This window comes from Ceratocystis lukuohia (assembly GCF_044167205.1).
Source record: "Ceratocystis lukuohia strain C4212 chromosome Unknown Supercontig8_pilon, whole genome shotgun sequence".
Classification (NCBI taxonomy): Eukaryota; Fungi; Ascomycota; class Sordariomycetes; order Microascales; family Ceratocystidaceae; genus Ceratocystis; species Ceratocystis lukuohia.
The window spans coordinates 1618209-1637407 of record NW_027263527.1 but is presented as its reverse complement, the minus strand read 5'-3'; the positions used below and the strand labels follow the sequence as shown (position 1 = coordinate 1637407).

Sequence of the window (19199 nt, the reverse complement as noted above, 5' to 3'; positions counted from 1 at the left end):
GAAGAACGGTGGACACGAGTAACGAAGGAGCGATCGCGCGAGCTCTGCATCGGGGTCTTGCAGGAACAGAAACGGGATGCGGAGGAGCGGCAGAAGCAGTCGAAGACGGGATGGTGATCGGCAAAAGGAGGAGAAGAGGAAAAACTATAGTGATAGTCTACAAAAAGCATAGTCTAGCTAGCAGTAGATTGAGAGGATGTCGATGATTTGTAAAGGATGTAATCAAAAGAATGACTCTTTGATTTTGTCAAGAAAGATCGTGATAAAAACAAAATAAAGCTAGAAAAGAAGAAAAAAAGAGAGAAAAATGGAGGAAAAAAAGCCCAAATCAAAAATAGCACTAAAATGGTACAAGGTACAAAGACGCAACAAGAAAGCCCAAGCATAGCACACTGTAATCGGTCGGCATTAAGCCCTAAAAGGGAAAATTATGGGCCTTCCCGCAACCTGGGGCTGCGCATATCTGTCTAGGTCTTGACGCGAGACACTTCATGATTGGCCCATTTTGATTGTTTTGCTTGAATCTTTGAGTTGGGAGTTTGGGCTGTGAGTGAAGCAAGTAAAAGGGGGCTAATGAAAGAGCAACTAATGCTAGTAGCCAGGAGACGAAGAGCATGCACCGAGATTTCGGTGAGATATTGGTAAAAAAAATAAAACATGCATTTATTGTTGTTTTTTTACCTTTGTTAGGATTCCCTTGAAAAAGCAACCGTTCCATTGTCAACAACCACTTTTCTTCTGCAGCCCAGTGCCGTCGATGCATCTTGCAGGCCTTCCGAGAAGGACATCCCCCCGGTTAAGAAGAGCTGTCTCAAGGGTTTCAGGTTATTAAATTTATCTTGGCATTCTTTGAAACTACCATGCCTCAACTCCTCTATTTGTACTGCATACTATAGTATAACACCACCAACATCAACCTGTGCCTGTCGGTCGTACCGATGCCACAACGCACCTAAAAACAATGTCATTGATCCAAGATCCCCTTAGTGATCCTCCAGTCTTTACACAACCTTGTTCTCCCCGTCGGCCGTTGTCATCCTCAAAGTTATGAATTGACGTTGACTTTAGTTTCTCACCGCTTTTTCTCCCTCGGCTAATGACCGGTAAATAATGAGGCTGTCTTTTTCTGCCGGCTGCTCCAAAAAATTGGAATCTTCAGCCTTGCCCTTGTAGCTTCGGTAAGGCTGTGTGGCTACCTGTACTAGGACGACGCCATCAACACCACCGCCCATCTTACTTGCTGTCTATCGAACTTCCGCATTTAAATATTGGAAGCACCCGCACAAAAAAACGAACCCAATACCCTTTCACAGGTTAAACATATTTCAACCATCCCCCACAATGCATCCCTCACGACGGGCCTTTGTCGAAGATGCTGACGAGAAGCCTGCTGCCGATAAAGGCATTGCGCTCGAAGATGTGCCCATGGACTACGAATACAACACGGGCGCTTCTGGAACTGGAATTGGTAGTGAGAAGGCCTCTGCGATTCTGTCGCAAATGGAGCGTAAACGACTTGCTAAGACCATTGCTGTACCGACTGACGACACAAGAGTACGGGCGAAGCTCAGAGAGTTTGGCGAGCCCATAACACTGTTTGGTGAGGGCCTTTACGACCGCCGCGAGCGTCTGCGGGAACTCATGACACAGGAGCTCGAGCGTTCAGGCACAACAGGTCCGTCAGCCGACGGCGATGTGCAGGACACAGAAATGGGTGAGGGCGACAACTCTGACTCTGATGAGGCAGAGGAGGAGTTTTACACAAGAGGAACAGCTGATTTACTAAAGGCTCGTATCGACATCACGAAATACTCGCTTCCACGTGCCGCAAAGCGTACTGCGTTCCAAAAAACCGAATCTACTATTCCTCTACGTACACACGTCAAATTTCGGAAAGAAATTAAGGAAAAACTAGCAGCATTTGAGCTCCAAGGCTCTCAGACTGCTGGCGATAGACATGTTAGTATGACCCGAATAGCGCCAGGTGGCGAGGCAGTAGCAGTTGGAAACTGGGGCGGACAGATCAAAATCTTCGACATGCCTAATTTGAACGAGAAGTTCCTATTGCGAGGGCATAGTGGGAAAATTTCTGGGATTACATGGCGTCCTGGATCTGTTTGCTCGTGGGACGATTCGAATTCCGATTCTATTAGCCTGGCTACTGGAGGTGCTGAAGGTCACATCAACCTGTGGTCCTTGACACAAGATACGCCTAAAGCCTCGTTACAAGGCCATAGCTCGCGTGTGTGTCGCGTTGAATTTCACCCGTCAGGGCGCTTCGTTGCGTCTGCATCAGATGACTGCACCTGGAGATTATGGGATGCAGAAACCACACAGGAGCTTTTACTACAGGAGGGGCACTCTCGGGGCGTATACGCAGTGAGTTTTAATGGCGACGGATCTCTTATTGCTAGTGGCGGCCTTGACAGCTTGGGCCGTATTTGGGACTTGCGGTCCGGTCGCACTGTCATGATTCTTGATGGCCACATTAGGCCTATCCATGCGCTTGACTGGGGCTCTGACGGGCACCGTGTGATATCGGGCTCTGCCGACGGCTGGATCAAATGCTGGGACATCAGAAAGGTGCAGCAGACAGCAGCTATTGGCGCACATACAAGCGCCGTGTCAGATCTACGATGGTATAAAGGCCTGGATGACCCATTATTTGGGATGACAACACCAGGTGTGGATGACAAGGGCGCACAGCAGCCGAAAAAGTCGGGCACATTTTTTGTGTCGAGTAGCTACGACCGCACGGTCAAGGTCTTTTCAGCGGATGACTGGGCAATTGTCCAGACACTAAATGGGCACACAGGCCCAGTCGGTAGTGTAGATATTAGCCAGGATTCAAAGTGGATTGTGAGCGGTGGCCACGACCGGACAATCAAACTGTGGGGGCGGAACGACGGGGAGGGGATTTGAGATGCGTAGAATAGAGAGAAAGAGAGAAGAAAAGAGGAAGAAAGTAAGAAACAAAGAGACAGAGACCAATACTGCTTGTGTGATTGTGTAGGGGGCCCTCTCTGTAGCTTTGGTTGCTTGTGCCTGTGCTAGTACCCATTTTCTAAGATGACTAATCGCTGCATGCACTGATGACTAAGCTACATACTCAAGCTTTTGCGTTTGTCTTGAACCTCTGATTGCGCATTTGCTTTTGGCTTCTTTTTCCTTGCATTTCTACCGTTCCACAAAAGGACTTTGTAAGGGCGGCTTTGACGAGTGGCTGGAGCCGCATGATTTTCCTCAGTCCTTCGATTTATTTTGTGTTTATTTTCAACTGTGGATGAAGCTGGAAAACGGCCGCATCGCCATTCATTATAACGTCATTTCTCGGCGACGCCTTGCACGACCACCAGATCATCACCCGAAGATTGTTTCTGATACGCGAATAAGTAGTTCTACGTTTTTCTATCTCGTTTGACTTTGGGCTAAAGTCGGCTCGAACGATTGTTATCCGGAATATATATAGAGACACACTTGAAGTGTACGATCCATCCCCAACTTGCCTTGTCCTAGTGCCATGACTAGTGTCGAGCCGTATCGACCTCCTCGAGAGAACTATCAACCCGCCGGAGCAGCTGCTACAGCTAACGCGGTCGCTTCGTCTGTATCTCTGAGCCCCCTTCGATCACCACGACAAGCGAGCTCGACTGGCAGTGCTAGTCGCGACAACTACGTTTTGCGATCCCCCGAACTGGGTGAGACTGCCGACGACAACGACGCTGCCTCGGAGTCAAAATCCACCGTCCAAAATAATAGCCTTGCTCAAAAAACCACAGCCACCCATTCTCTTCCCCAGCGCATGTCGCTGCCACAGCGCCCCCCGGCAATGACTAACCCAGTCCCTCCGCCGCCGGCTTCTGCACCTACTAAACCACGTCCTGATGCGCCTCTGCAGCAATGGTGCTTTACAGAGGAAGAGGTAGTTAGCACACCTTCAGTCATCGATGGTATAAGCCCGGCTGAAGAACGCCTACGGCGTGCTAAGGGCGTCAATTTCATCTACCAGGCTGGTGGTCTTTTGGAGCTGCCTCAGATGACCCTTTGGGTGGCCGGGGTCTTTTTCCATAGATTCTACATGAGATATAGTCTCGTAGAACAAAAAGCTGGAGTGCATCATTATGTGAGTCTTGAAGAAAGCCTATCTCCCCTCATAAAATGCTTTAGGTAACTAACACCAGCAAAGAACATTGCTGCGACTGCTCTGTTTCTGGCAAACAAGACTGAAGAGATATGTCGCAAAACTAAAGACATAATCATTGCCGTTGCCAAAGTTGGGCAGAAGAACCCGCGCTTGATAATCGACGAACAGAGCAAAGACTACTGGCGTTGGCGTGACAGCATTCTTATGTACGAAGAAATGATGCTTGAGGCTCTCACTTTTGACCTCATGATTGAAAACCCCTACGAGCACCTGCGCGACATCATGTTGCGTTTGCACATATACCCTAATCGCACGTTGCGCCAGGCAGCCTGGGCCTTCTGTAACGATGCCTGTTTGACGAATCTGCCATTGCTTTTGTCTGCGCGCGATGTAGCTATCAGTGCCATTTTTTTTGCCAGCATCCACACAAATCAACTAATCGATGACGTCGACGGCCAGCCGTGGTGGGTCTTCCTACACAGTAACGAGGATAACTGCGCCCGTGCCATACGTGTGCTGTGCCAATTCTATACAGAGAACCCTCTACGTAAACCGATCCCCAACGTCTCCTCGCCTAGCTTTGTGCTTAATAGCACCAGACGTACAGGCGAGGCACTGCCACGTGTATCACCAGCTAGTACGCCTATCAGTGCCCACGGGGATGGGGCTGTCCAGTGGAGTGCAGGTGCTAACGGCAATGGATCGATGTCTGCAGACTCGGAGTCGAGGCTGTACGAGAATACTGAGGCAAGGGCATCTCCAACACCGTCGCTCAAACGCAAGAATAGCATTGGTGAGGAGGGGGATGAGTCGATTTCGAAGCGTATTCGCATGAGCGAGGATCGCGAGTAAAACAGCAAGAGGGGCCTCTTCTCGTACGTATAGTATATATTGATCTGGCCCGACTTATGCATTCTCTTGCTAATATCTTCGCTTTCGTGGTTGTTTGACTACCGTGTCGTTTATTCCCCTTCTCATCTATACATCTATTCCTCCTTTATTCTCTCCGCTCTCGGCCTGTCTTGCCTTGCATTGTGTCCTTTTATTTACCGTGCTGGCTTTGACTTTCGCACGTTTGTTCCAGCTAGACTTCAGTGCGTCTTTGGCTCCAAAAGAATATCTAGTTGCCAGTTTCCTTCGTATTATTCCCTTTCTTTTTCATCTTTTATTCTTGGCTCTATTATTCACATCTTTCCCCTCTAGGCTAATCGGAGGCGGAGTTTTATTTCTACATGTTGTTTGTTGCTGCGCGTCTAGAGTTTTCATGTTTGTCGTTGATTTTCTTTTTTCTACACTACGGGCTCAGACTGAAATAAAGGGACACTTTTTGCTAGATAGAAAAGCCAGCGAACCGCTAAATTGCGCTTTTCTTAAATACTTAGTCTATTATTCCTGTATCTTTGGTTATATTGTTCGTATCTGTTTTTGCCCAGGGATATATGGTCTGCATGTACGCATGTGAAAATAAAGACCGGCGATTAGGAGAAAGGTGATGCTATGATTCTCACCTGATGCAGCCTCCTTGCTACACAATACCATACACACGCTTCGCAATCAAATAGCAGGCACCGCCAAACATGAGGAGCCCTGTTGAGATCCACATGAACCACGTCAAGTCATTATCAGTGCCTTGACCTGGCACCCAGACATTCATGCCCCAGAGACCGGTGATAATGTTCATGGGTAATACAATGGTTCCTAGAACCGTCAGCTTGCCCAGGACATCGGCGGTCTTTTCCTGCCGCTCGCTCATTTCGATATTGATCTGCGCGAGGTAGTTGGCATGTGAGCGTGATAACATGCGCTCGTAGTGGCTAAGGTTGGCTGTCATCGTGACAATGTGGTCCTGGATATCGCCTAGGTAAAGGCCAATCTCGGAACGTGGTGCTACTTCCCACCGCTCGTTGCAGCGCTTAGCGAAGCCCTTGATGACGTCGGCCTTATTGCCCAGTAGGCGGTATAGTAAAATGACGCGCTTGCGGCAGTCGCCCACACGCCGCAGCATGTCGCCGCTAGATTCGGCAGTGGAGGCACTAGAGCCGGAGTGCATAGAAGATGCATCACTGGTTTTTTTGTTAGCCCCAAAGAGATTGCTCATGGTATTGCCACCGGTATTGTGCATCTTGAGGATGACGTCGTCAATGTCGTCGACTTCGTCCTCAATACTCTGGATTAACGGTACAAAAGCATCGGTAATATCGTCAATTATGGCGTAGGAAATCCAATCTGACGATACAATCAAGTAGTCACGGAGTTGACGCACACGCCGACGCACATTTGCAGCATGTGGCGTCATGCTAAAATGAAAGCTGAGAACGCCTTCACGGAACACGACAACATACATGTTCACTGGCTCTAAATATTCCCCACTGTTGACATCTTGGTCAAAGGTACGGTAGTTGACGAAGTAATAGTGACGGAACAACTCAACCTTTTCTCGCGCTTCTTGAAGCATAATATCCTCGGCCGTGAGCGGGTGGATGCCGAAGGCTTTGGCTATTACTTTGAGCTCAGCTTCTGTTGGATTCATGATGTCTAGCCACCACACAGGCCGGTCTCCAAGCCGTGGAGTCTTTTCCTGAATAGGGGTAACAGTGGCTGATGGAAGACTTGCCGGAAGGCTAATGTTGCCCGGGACATCACGGCCATTGAGCGAGTTCGACAGTGGTGTATCTGGAAAAGAAGACATCTCTCGCTGAATTTCAGAGCCAAAGCCTGAGCCTAGTAGAGTAGACGATCCGCGGCCGAGATTTCGTGAGGGCGTCTTAGAAAGTGGATTTTGATTATTGGTTGCTCCGCGCATATGTGCATTGAAGCTTACTCGCTCATCCTCTGACGACGAGCTACTGTCAGAGTCATCAGACAAAACTCGGCGATCGGGTAGGAAAAGCTCTCGGAATGAACCGTCGCTTTGCACTAACTCGGATATTGTTTGGCTATGAATAGTACTCGGCAACTCTTCATTAAAGTAGGTGAAGCGATAAGGGAACTCTTCAGCTGAAAGATACCAGTCTTTGTTGACAGGACGGAGCCGGCCATTGATGAGTTGCGGCTCTGTGATCTTCTTGGCCCTAAGTCCCTCTGTTCTGCTTTCCTTCTCATATGTGCTCCATTCTTGTAGAACTGACAGGTCTGGCCAACGGCGACGTCGTCTTTCACGTTGACGTGACCCAAATACTTGTGAGCGAGGGTCTTCATTATCATCACGATTGTTTTCATCGACTGATGTAGAGAATCCCATGCCAGTTGAGGACATTGGTCCTCTTTTGCTAGTACTCGTACTTCTAGGACTGTGGCCAAGGTTGTCGTCATCAACATCAGAGAGACCATGGTTTCGTTGGCTGCTATCATCAGAGGCGTGTCGAGAGAGCTCATGGCGAATCATGACATCACCGAATGTCATGTCAGGGCCATCAGAGGGACCCAAGGTAGGAGATCCAGGTATAGATGGAGGATAATTAACATTGTTTTTGCGTTCGACGTTTGGTGTTAAATGAGAGTTCAGTCGGTTGCGTAAAGACGGGGTCGAGCTTCGGCGGCTGATAGACTGGCCAACCCCATAGTTTGGTACAGCAATGGGCGCAGCGCCTCTTTTAGAGCGCGAAGATGATAAAAGAGGCACGCCTTCGTCAAATGAGTCGTTCTTGCCATCGTCACTGTCTGAGTCATCTTGACGCGAAGAACGATTCCGTTGGAATGTGAAAGGTGGTGCGAAGGAGGAATTCGGTAGCGTCATGGAGGGTCGTCGAGGACGGCTAGACTTTTGATCTCTATCAATGGGAGAACCGAGGTTAGAAAAAAGCAACAAAAATGCATGTAGGCGAGTATCTTGCGCAAGTGCAAAAATAGGATGAATAGGGGCTGAGATGTGTTGCAATGAAAAAAAAAAAATATGATCTGGCGAGCTACCTAGCCCGAAAGCGAACAAGACGCCCAATGCCACATCACGCGGCTTTTATGTTTGAGAGGAGTGCAGTGCATACGGGAGCCAAATCGTGACCTCATACATAAAAAAGTATGCATGTATGGGGTTGTCCACTCATGCAGGACAAGGTCAAAAGCGAGAGCCCGTGTTATGCAATAGGGGGGTTAGGAGAAGGAAAGTAGTTATTCGTAAATTGGTTGAGCTTACCTGTGATCGACTGACGTGTCAGGCTGGATGACGTCGCCGCTGGTATGTCGTCGGGGAAGTGCTGTAAAAACACTTTCTTCTCGTTCCATATCGTCATCTTCTTCTGCCCACTCTCGAACCTGGCTGACTTCGACGCCAGAGCCTGCTCCCTCGTCATGAGACTCCTCGACTGGTACAGCAAAAGACTTTCTACGCGTGCGCTTTTTACGTCCTCCGCGATTCTTGCGCCGCTTACTAGAAGAGCCCATGAGAGTAGGAACAGAAGCAGAGGCAGAAGCAGAAGCAAGCGCAGAAGTTGGAACAACAGAACCAGAGGGTTGGGGAGAGCAGGAAGGGTTTACAGCTGAGCTAGCTGATAAATCTTGTGGGAGGCTTATATGGGGATATTCAGATGCGAGTTGGCCTCCAGGAGTGTAAATGCTATTGTGAGTGTGGCTAATTTTATGGCTATGGTTGTGGGAGCGGGATCGGGAGCGTGAGCGGGAGCTCGAGAGAGGAGCGTTGCTGGCGGAAGACGTGGCAGGGGCCTTTGATGACATGGCGAAGTTTTAAAACAGCAGCAAAGTGCGTCTGGGGGAGTGGTGGTATTTTATCTTGCAGGGAAGGCTAGGAAGGGAGCCGATTCGACTGACATCAAACAAAGTGGGTGTGGTCGGACAGGGCTGTGGCAAATGGGAAATAGCGTAGCAAACAGTCGAGAGGTACTGTAGAAGCAAGTCAAGTCAGTCTTAGAATTTAGGGAGAAGAGTAACTGAACAGCCACACAAACACAGGCCCTGCGCAGAGCTGGCTGGACGTGCGTTTGCTGTCGTTGAAATCATGGTGGTTTCATTGGCAGGTGCGTAATTAAGAGTGTGATAGCCCTGATTGACAGCGTAATACAGCACAGCCAAGAATTTTTGCGCCGTTTTAGTGGCTGCATTTGCATTTTCCGGGTTACGATTAAACATACCTCGTGATGGTGACTATACTTCAATTGGGGGCGATGGTTTGATAACTCAGTAGATTAGGGCGCAAGAGATGTGATGCGAGCTGGATGGTGCATAGTTACCTGTGTGCGCATGGCAGTTTAGTTGGGGAAATACTAGAGATGCAAAGAGGAAAAAGAACAGGGGACTAAGCCATGGAGATGAACACAATCTGTCAAGGAAATTAAAAAAAAAAAATCTCAAAATGATTTGAAGCAAAACTAATTGGAAAAAGCGACATAAGAAGAGCATTAAATACGATGATGAAAAGAACAAATTAACTAGAGAAGAGGGGAGGGCGGGAAAATATTGAGAGACTTTTAGAAAGTAGCAGTTGCCGCTTTTGTTTCTAGCCTTCGGCGTGAGCAACTGTCGCAAGCCGTCAAAATTTCTAGTCTGAACTAGTTGGTAACTGCTAGTTTCGTTCAGAACCTTTGTTTTCTGACTACAAGAAGGCCTCTTTTAGGAAACAACTACCTTGCTTGATCCGGACGTGGAGCAAGGCATGTCTCCACTCTGAACAGCCGCTCATGGGTTTAACCTTCAGCCCTGCTTGGATGCTCGCGTTTTACGCCGCCACCACTGTTAGAAGTGCTACAGAAAGCAGGGCTTCATTTCACTAGGCACAACTAGAGACTTGACAAGGCTTGTTGTCGCACCACATCCGGGGTGAAATGTAAGGAGCTAAAGGAAACCAAGGCATTGACTTGGTTTGGCATGTAAGCAAGCTATCTAAAAGCTTAATCTGAATGCTTGGACCTCCTCAGAAAAAGGAAACAAGCAAAGCTAAGCACGCAACTTCGTCATGACCTCGGTTGTGTTCAACTTGGATATGTAAAAAGAAAAACCAAAATATACCCCAAAAAAAAGATGCGATACCTTAATCTCGCTCGGAAACTCCGTAGGCAACCAATTTGCTTTTAGGTACGTTTACTGCAAGTACCACTCCAAATTAAAACACAAGACACAAGAAACCAGAAACCAGAAATAAATCGATATGCAAATGCAAGTATACCTGAACAAACCCTACTAGTTGTTCCCGCCTAAAACTCCCACAGCTTGACAACTAGGTTATCGGCAACACCAGAGTCTTTATCCTGCGGCAAAAAGATGCGCTTAGGAATCTGGAACTCAACAACCGGAGCTTTGCGTACATCTTTGCTCATCTCGGCCTCGAGCAACTGCATAGAGAAGATAGGTTCAGTTAGCGAGTTTCACACATACGCTCCAATTAAATATTTTGACAAGCAGCACTTACACTGTTGTATGAGTGGTCCAGAAAATCTTCTAGATTGTACGACTGCTTAGTAAACTGCTCAGAAATAATCTTTGCAATTGTCGCAACATTCGGATGGTAGTGGTTCTGCAATTGCACTAACTCCCACAAGCAACTATCCGTGGCGCCCGTCTCCATTGGATCTGCCTCATCGGGATTAAAAGGGTCCCCAAAACCCTCGTTCTCTACCAGCTTCTTCAGTTCTGAATCACGGATCTCACGGTGGAGCAAGAACGTGCAGAGGGGATGTGCGCGGAACATATTGTATACCCAAGGGACCACAAAGACAACCGCACTAGGCGGAGCTGAAAGAGCCAATCGCGCTAGTCGCTTGATAAAGCTGGCGACCAATGCTGCTGGAAGATGCGAAGAAGATAGGAAGGTATCCATCAGGCGGAAAAACTTGGAGCGGTGTTTTGAGTGCAGGATATCGCGATCTAGAAGCGAGTACAGCTTGGTGTAAAAGGATGGGTAGTCCAGATTGCGGTTTTCAATAAGATAAAAGACACCTGAGAGCGCAAGTAGGGATGTTGCACCACCCATATTGTAACAATCGGTCAGGAAGTCGGCCAATAGCTCGGGCTTCAGGAACCATGGGGCTATTGTCTCAACCAGGACATTGAGGATCTTCTTCCGTCGGTCCTTGGTTGAACCATGAGCCATCAGCGCAAGCCATGCGTCCTGTGCTTGTCTCTTGTGCTGAATGACAGAAAAAAGAGGGTGAGACTTGACCTTGGGCTTTTCAATGTAAAAGTCTTGTAGCTCATCATTGGAGTCGGGGACACCATCGATAGCCGAAAGGAACTCGAAAGTGGTGTCAAAAAATTGCCTATCCTCGGACCAGGTCCCAACCAGCGTTCTGTTGAGCCGCCATTAGCAAAGGGTCCAGTAGTATGAATTTAGCAGGCTAACTTACTTGACTGCTCGTAGTGTAAAGTATCTGATGTCATCAAACTCATCCACAAACTCGCTGATGAACTCCTTGCGGACCTCACTGCCGCACTCTTCCAAGAGCGTCTTGATCAAATTCGTGGCAAAAAAAGGCGGAAATTGGTACTCTTCCTTGTTATTCAGGTATTGCGCCTCTACCTTGAGTAGCTTCATGATCAAAGTTAGAATAGTCAAAGACAATTCATCAACGCTCATCAATGTTAGCAGGAGAGCCCGGTATGCCACGTAGCGTTCGCGCAACCACTGGACCACTACGAGATCTTTTTCTGAAAGCCCCTTCTTAGGCAGTAGCCGGCCCGCAGCCAGCAGTTTAATGAACACTCTGCAGCAAGCCACCGCAGATAGCATGGAGAGTTCAGAATTGTCCATGTAGTCTTCAATATAATCGAACAGCTTTGTCAAATTGTTGTAGTGCTTCTTGGATTCTAGGATCTGTGCCTCAAGCTCGAGGATCTGTGTCCCAACATCCATCCCGTCGTCACTCCCAACAGACCGGCGGCGTTTCTTGGGCGCTTCGGAGCCAGCAAGTTTGCGTTTGCGCTTCAGCGCATCTTTAGTTGCAGATGAAGGCATAATGATAACTGATGGTGGTCAAGACTGAAAATAGGGTAAGCGAGTGAATGGCAGAAAATAACACCAGTATCAACTCGGCTCAACTGCCAGGCTCTCAAAATCTCAAACGACATTTTGAAAATTAAAATGGAGACTTTTCTTATCGTGTTCTTATCAGCTAGAGCGAGTATCAGTGCTTAGTCATTCAACATTGTGCAAAAGTTTAATGTCGGAAGGACAAGGGACATCACGTGATATTCGAGTTTGCCGGGCCTGCAGGGCCTCTGAATAGTAACAGCGCGATAAAACTCTCAGCTAGAATCCTCCAAGCTCCGAACGACCGCAAGCCGAATAATCGAAGTGAACCCGCCCCCTTCTGCTCACCTCCCCTCCTCGATTTCGTGTTCATAGTTTACAATGGCGTCCCGTTTGGCTCGTAGCGCTGTCGGTGAGTAACAACTAAACCTTTCTTTTGTTTAGGCGGACTTTGTGGTTTCAATGGCTGGCTGAAAAATACTTGCATTTGATATGGGCAAACTAGTCCGGCGAGGCTGTTTTTGGTGATTCTATTCTCCTCTTCATATTCTCTAGACAGAGAGTATGAAGGCATAGATTTGGATAGAAATTTGACAAAAAGTCAAGCCCAATTGCTGGTACTGGCCTCCCGGAAACCCCATTGCCTGGTTGTGGCAAGCTACCACCGCCGGCCGGCCGACCTGACTTTGCCTATGAGTCTCCCTTGTCGTCAATGGCCTCCGAAACCTGGAAGCGAGTTCTTTTTTGTATACGTGCGTATTCCGGGGATATAATTGACTAATGTCTCTTCTCTCTTGGGATAGTCGCGCCTCTCCTGCGGCCGACAGTGGCCCGCAGCGCCGCTCCCGCCATCTCCGCCATGGCCGTCCGTGCCTCGTCCACCAACACTCCGACTCCCAACCCTACCCAGAAGGCCCAGTCCATCATCGATGCTCTGCCCGGCAACTCGCTGATTTCCAAGTCGGCCATTCTGTCATCGGCTGCTGCCCTGTCGGTCTATGCTATCAGCAACGAGTACTATGTTGTCAATGAGGAGACCGTCGTTGCCTTCTGCCTTCTGGGTGTTTGGGGCTCTCTCATCAAGTTTGGTGGTCCCCTGTACTCTGAGTGGGCTAAGACTCAGAACGACAAGATCAAGAACATCTTGAACCAGGCTCGTGAGGACCACACTCAGGCTGTCAAGACCCGCATCTCTTCCGTCCAGGAGATGTCTGGCGTTGTCTCCATTACCAAGTCCCTCTTTGAGGTTTCTAAGGTGCGTTTGCTTTGTATTTCTACACCATTACCACCACACAGCATCGGAAGCTCGGAGGTGCTTCACAGTCAGCCATTGACCCGTGGATCTCCGCTTTCTAACTATGTCAATTTCTTTCCTTGGTCACGTCCCACTAACCAACCTACCCCGCTCTATAGGAGACTGCTCGCGTTGAGGCTGAGTCCTTTGAGCTGGAGCAGAAGACTGCTCTGGCCGCTGAGGCCAAGGCTGTTCTCGACTCATGGGTTCGCTACGAGTCGCAGGTCAAGGCCCGCCAGCAGAAGGAGACCGCTGACTACGTCATTGCTAAGGCCACCAAGGAGCTGACCAGCCCCAAGGCTCTGCAGGAGATCCTGCGCCAGAGTGTTACTGAGGTGGAGAAGATTGTTGCCCAGGCCAAGGCTTAGATCACAAATGACTGATACCATAGATATAAAATTCATGTCTTTGATCTTGCCCTTCTCCAAATCTCTCACTTGACATCCATACGATCTATCTCCAGCTCCCTTGCTCAGCGCCCCCCCGATTAACCTTTGCCCCTCATAACATGCTTTCAAAGCAAAGTCATGTTCTATCCGAAACCTACAAGCCAACAACAGAATTGCCGCATTTAGTGTGGCTCTCGCGTTTTTGGCTGTTTTATTGTGTTTACCTATCCTAGTTGTAAACACGTGTGCAATATACTTTGTTAAACTACACTTACAAGCCCTTTTTGTGAGCATTCGTGAATGATGTTTTCAATTCCTCCCAGTCTTGCATGATCCCTATACACTTAATGGATTTTCGGACAAATATCGGAGCAGAACATTACCCTATTTATAAAAGCCCCAGAGACGTCACACTCACTTAGTCAAAGCAACACCTTCGCACATGCAAATGACACTATTATTATATTTAATGTTTTTTTCTTTTCAATTTGATTAAGAAACAACCAAAAGCGGCTACGGCATTTCATACCAACTTTACCTAATAAATCGGTCGCTTGCCTTCTCCCCATTGCGCCCGTTCAGGCGTCTCTAACTTGACTGACGACGATGACGTCGCCGTATCCACACCGTACGAAGTCCTGCCGCTCTTGCGGCGATTGCCTGACATATCACTGCTCACCGGGCCAATCCACTCCCAGGCACGGCCAACTTCGCCAGACCGGCTCTCGCGTTGGGCTGTACGAACGTTGGCATTTTGTTCGACGACGCGGATAACACGCACCCAGATGCGCTCACGTTCCGAAAGGGAGTGGACGGAACGTAGAACATCATCACGTAAATTGGGTAGGAAGAGCCACGGATCGTCATACTCTTCATCAGCCGTTTCCTTTTGCTTGGATAGGCGGTCCAGCACATGGTCTACTAGGGCTGGGATCTTAGCTGAGGTGGCCACGTAGTTGCGGTACCGGCCGCGAATATATAAGCCAATGACTAGAACGGCAACTACAGCCCCAATTCCGAAGCGATGTCGTTCCAGTCCTTTGACGAACGTTCTCTTGATGGCACACGTGACTGGAAGTCTAGCGAGAGAGGTGGAAGAGAGGTACGTGTCTGAAAGATCTCCGGAATCGGTTTCTCTGTGGGAGTGGCAATCGGTCTGGTTAGTTTGAATAACGTCAGATGAGAGCTGGTTTCTAGTTACATGATCACGCGAACAACTGCTTTTGCAAAAAGGCTGCAGTGGAAAATAGCACGGGCTTCACTTACGTAATCTCAACTTCGTCGCGTGTCTTGACCTCCCCAATAGCAGCGTCCCAAAGATCGTCAAACTCTTGTTGAGCGAGCTTCTTACGGCGCTGACGACTGATGATCTCCTTAAGAGCCTGCTCCTTGATTTCTAGGCTACCCTGCTTCTCGCCATCCTCGTTGAGAATGCCGCCACACTCATGCTCGGCACGGCGAGTACGGAGCTCCTCAATGACCTTATCAGCCACAGCCTTGACACGCACAGCCTTTTCCCCGTCGGGTTGGCAAGTAGGCGGGATAGGAATCAAGCCACCGAGAGACAGAGGGTGAGGCTTCATAATGAAATCAGCCTCACAGCGAACGACAAAGTCTTCGTAGCAGTAGGCATGAGAAGGGCAAGGCTCGCACTGAGGCTCGATAAATGGAACGATCCAGTCTGGCACTGGCACATCGACCGGGATGATCTGGGTAGGCTCTCGGCCTAGACCACAGTACCCCACGGCAATCTTTTCTTGGCGGTACCACACTCCGTAGGCAGCGAATATAGTAAAAAGCAAAACCCAGAGAGGGGTGGCAAAATCAAACTTGCGACTAGGATCTGTAGCTTTGTATGAGGCGGTTGCGGATTGGCCAGAGGCTGCGATGTCAGCCTCGAGCTGCTGTAGAGCCTCGGGAGTAAACTCTTCTCCAGCATCAATGTCATGCTGATACTCAGGGAATGGGCCGGGAGAAGGACTGCGTCGTGGCACAGGGGACGGCGAGAGATTTCGCTGAGTAGAAGGTGCAGGGGAGGGAATTCTTCCTAGTTCAGCAGACGGGCTGCGGGCTTTAGGGAGTAGTGATTGTTGTTGTTGCTGTTGCGCCATAATGCTAGACAGAGTGACGCCCATAGGTGAGCCTCTTTCAGATGAGGCACCAGCACTTTTCCGCTTGGCGGTTCCGGGACCCGCCGATTTTCGACGGGTGCTACCTGGAGTTTTAGCCCTGGGCGGTGAGCGCTGGAAGGGGTTATCATCCGTGAAAACACTCTCCTCGTGCTCTTCTTCTGAAAGCATATCTGGAATATCATCGTCGTCGGGTTGCGTCGGTTCTTGGACAATAACCTGAGGAGTCAAGCTAGCGCGGGAACGGCGGGCCGAGGGGGTAGCATGAATAGGCTCGGGATCCATAGAGAGACCTCGACTGGCAGAGCGCCGAGTAGTGCGAACGGTGCGTGTAGACGCAGGCTCAGCGACATATTCGGGTTCGACAGACTCAGTATGGAGACGTGATGAACTTTTGCGATGAGAGACTGGCTTGATTGGTGAGGCCGAACGGCGAGAGCGGGAGCGCGACGGGGGGCGAGGAACGATATTATCCTCGTCGTCTTCGGGGTCCAGAATATCGCCAGCATTAATTATGCCGGAGCTCATTCTCTTCACACGGGCACGTTGTTTCAGAAGCTTCCTTGCCATGGGGGCAACTTCTTGGTTGAAGAGATTCACAAGATCCTGCTTTTTCGCAGTTGAGGGGTACTGGATATTATGGGTGACCATGATAGACCTCAGACGTGGCATAGTCACTGATCTTGGGTCAAAGTCAGGCTGGAGGTAGTCGACATCGGTGTCGGCCATCGTTGCGTCGTAGGTTGCACCTGGTTATATGGGGTGGGGGGTAGGGGAGTGGGGGAGAGGAGATGGTGATATATTTATATCAGTTTGTTGAGGAGAAGTAGAACAAATAGAGGCGCTAGAAGAAGGATAAGAAGAAGCTACTAGGAACGTTAGTAATTTCCAGTTCCAGGCAAAAAGCGGCACACGGTTGGCTCATAGCACAATCACGAAGGGCTTGTTGTCGTGGAATGGGACAAAGCACAGGTCAGACTCACAAACACTAGAACAGGAACATCGCCAAATAAAGTAGGATGATACGGCTTGGATGGCTTTGGACGATCGATGAGGATGCGCAATGAAAAAAAAGATATGTGTTTACTTTAAAATCCCTAGCCCTGCGTTGCGTTGTTTACAGGGTCTTGGCTTTACTATTGAAAAAAAAAACAACAACAAGAGAAGAATGGGGGGCAACCGGGGGCCCACAGCGGAGAGTCACGTGACACAAGTCTTTGGTATAGGTCTGGGAGATTCACACAGGAAATTGAGATATATAACTGAGGGCGGCTGCAAATGAAGACAAAAGGCTCGTGATGTAAAAAAGTTGGAAGTATATATTCAGTTTGAGTTTTGTTTCGGGCTACTTATTTGATTTTTTCAAGGGTTAGAAGACCAGTGACAGATTGGTAGACGACGCCGCACGCATCTTGTCCTGAAAACGGCATATAAAGAAAATGACGACACTGCGCCACACTTTGAGCTTACGTCTCAGCCACATATGAGCTAAAAGGATTATGGATTATGGATTATGGCATGAGTTATGAGCTTTGTTTTGCTTGATGTCGTACGTACAAGTCAAGCTATGTTGTGTGTAGACTATTAAGCAACAATAACGCTAGGCTTGATTTTTAATCATTTTTCTACTTGGTTATTTTGGATATATCTTTGTCTGCACTCCCACTGCCCTATATGCTAGCCCGAACTCTCGCACGAACTGCTCAGTTCAGAGCTTCATCACGAATATCGAGACCACTGTCAGCGGCGCCATCGTGTTGCAGCTACCTACAGCCATGCACTCGCTATGTAAATCGACAATACAGTGTGGCTACTGCTAGCACCAAGCCCAATGAGCCTGATATCTACGATGTAGTATGTGTTGGCGGTGGTCCAGCAGGTCTCAGTCTCTTGGCTGCTCTTCGTAGGCTACCCTTTCTAGGCTGAGTAAAAGCTCATACTAACTTCTAGCAGGTGCTAATTCTACTACTGCTGGACTGAGAGTTGCCTTGGTTGAGGCTCAGGATCTATCTAAGCTCCGTTCGTGGTCCATGCCACTAGACAAATTTAGCAACCGCTGCAGCTCTCTTACACCTACGTCAGCCGAATATCTCGATCAGATTGGTGCTTGGTCTCACTTGAAGCGGGAGCGTGTGCAGGAATATCAGGAAATGCAAGTATGGGACGGTGTGTCCGATGCGCGCATCGAGTTTGACTGGGATGGAAGCCACTCTCCCACGGGTGACCAAACCATTGCATTCATGACAGAGAACCTGAATCTGACCCAAGGTCTGCTTTCACGGATTGAGCAGCTTGGTCAGGTAAGTGTATTTGATGGCGCTAAAGTCGCTGGTATTGCTTACGGCGAAAAGACTAACGACCATGATCTGAGCCAATGGCCCGTTGTCAATCTTTCCAGCGGCCAAAGGCTTTGGGCACGTTTGCTAGTCGGCGCTGATGGGGCGAATTCCCCAGTACGTACGTTTGCCAATATTGAGACGCGTGGCTGGGACTACGAGCGCCACGGCGTGGTCGCCACGCTTGAACTCGAGGGCGACGGCTGGGGTGGTGCCGACCGCAAGACCGCATACCAGCGTTTCCTCCCTTCAGGCCCTATGGCCATGCTTCCGCTGCCGGGGCGTTTTGCCACGCTGGTCTGGTCAACAACGCCTGAGCGCGCGGCATTCCTTAAGAGTCTCTCACCACCTGATTTTGTGGCACTGGTTAATGCGGGATTCCGCCTGGGGCCTGTTGATATTGATTTTATGCATACGCTTACCACACCAAATGCCCAGCAGGGCGAGCTTGAGTGGAGGCTGCAGCACACGCCGTTTGACCGCCTTGCCGTGCCACAGACAGTGACTGCTGTGCAGGAGGGCACCGTGGCTTCTTTCCCTCTTAAGCTACGTCATGCAGACACGTATATTGCCGAGCGTATTGCGCTGATCGGAGATGCGGCTCATAGTGTGCATCCACTGGCAGGCCAAGGCTTGAACCAGGGCCAGGGAGATGTGCAGAGCTTGGTGCGTGCTATTGAAAGTGCAGTGTTACACGGCCAAGATATCGGCTCGATTCTATCACTGGAGCCGTACAACGCTGAGCGCTACGCTGCTAACCATGTCTTGATGGGCGTTTGTGATAAGCTGCATAAGCTATACTCGTTTGGCTCTGGACCTATTGTCCCATTAAGATCGGCAGGTTTGGCTGCAGTCAACGCTTTGAGGCCATTGAAGAACTTTTTCATGGAGAAGGCGTCTGGTAGCGGAGCCAAATTGCTATAGAGTTGAGCATGGGACTAGCAGTCTAAAGAGTGAGGCGAAAGAAAAGTACTACCACTTGTTCAAAATGA

The 19199-nt window shown here is 49.1% G+C and overlaps 7 protein-coding genes across 7 annotated transcripts; 4 read left to right on the top strand and 3 right to left on the bottom strand.

Annotated features, from left to right (window-relative positions):
- Positions 1-1341: 1341 nt before the first annotated feature.
- HOO65_080410 (serine/threonine-protein kinase prp4) lies at positions 1342-2922 on the top strand (the record flags this gene model as incomplete). Its single annotated transcript, XM_071001553.1, has 1 exon — positions 1342-2922. One exon carries the CDS (start codon positions 1342-1344, stop codon positions 2920-2922), a length of 1581 nt encoding a protein of 526 aa, XP_070856640.1.
- Positions 2923-3520: 598 nt separating this feature from the next.
- Positions 3521-4996, top strand: HOO65_080409 (Cyclin pch1; the record flags this gene model as incomplete). Its single annotated transcript, XM_071004264.1, has 2 exons — positions 3521-4123; positions 4187-4996. 2 exons carry the CDS (start codon positions 3521-3523, stop codon positions 4994-4996), a joined length of 1413 nt encoding a protein of 470 aa, XP_070856639.1.
- Positions 4997-5669: 673 nt separating this feature from the next.
- Positions 5670-8815, bottom strand: HOO65_080408 (CorA-like Mg2 transporter; the record flags this gene model as incomplete). Its single annotated transcript, XM_071004136.1, has 2 exons — positions 5670-7899; positions 8277-8815. 2 exons carry the CDS (start codon positions 8813-8815, stop codon positions 5670-5672), a joined length of 2769 nt encoding a protein of 922 aa, XP_070856638.1.
- A 1472-nt stretch (positions 8816-10287) lies between these two features.
- HOO65_080407 (nucleolar complex protein) lies at positions 10288-12044 on the bottom strand (the record flags this gene model as incomplete). The annotated part of the gene is made up of 3 exons (XM_071004234.1): positions 10288-10425; positions 10503-11379; positions 11437-12044. The coding sequence occupies 3 exons, from the start codon at positions 12042-12044 to the stop codon at positions 10288-10290; spliced, it is 1623 nt and encodes a 540-aa protein (XP_070856637.1).
- Positions 12045-12440: 396 nt separating this feature from the next.
- HOO65_080406 (ATP synthase subunit 4) lies at positions 12441-13721 on the top strand (the record flags this gene model as incomplete). The annotated part of the gene is made up of 5 exons (XM_071004311.1): positions 12441-12471; positions 12615-12621; positions 12666-12811; positions 12863-13314; positions 13473-13721. The coding sequence occupies 5 exons, from the start codon at positions 12441-12443 to the stop codon at positions 13719-13721; spliced, it is 885 nt and encodes a 294-aa protein (XP_070856636.1).
- Positions 13722-14280: 559 nt separating this feature from the next.
- HOO65_080405 (Inner nuclear membrane protein SRC1) lies at positions 14281-16600 on the bottom strand (the record flags this gene model as incomplete). The annotated part of the gene is made up of 2 exons (XM_071004176.1): positions 14281-14878; positions 15009-16600. The coding sequence occupies 2 exons, from the start codon at positions 16598-16600 to the stop codon at positions 14281-14283; spliced, it is 2190 nt and encodes a 729-aa protein (XP_070856635.1).
- Positions 16601-17545: 945 nt separating this feature from the next.
- HOO65_080404 (ubiquinone biosynthesis monooxygenase COQ6) lies at positions 17546-19131 on the top strand (the record flags this gene model as incomplete). The annotated part of the gene is made up of 3 exons (XM_071004249.1): positions 17546-17610; positions 17677-17774; positions 17825-19131. The coding sequence occupies 3 exons, from the start codon at positions 17546-17548 to the stop codon at positions 19129-19131; spliced, it is 1470 nt and encodes a 489-aa protein (XP_070856634.1).
- Positions 19132-19199: the final 68 nt, after the last annotated feature.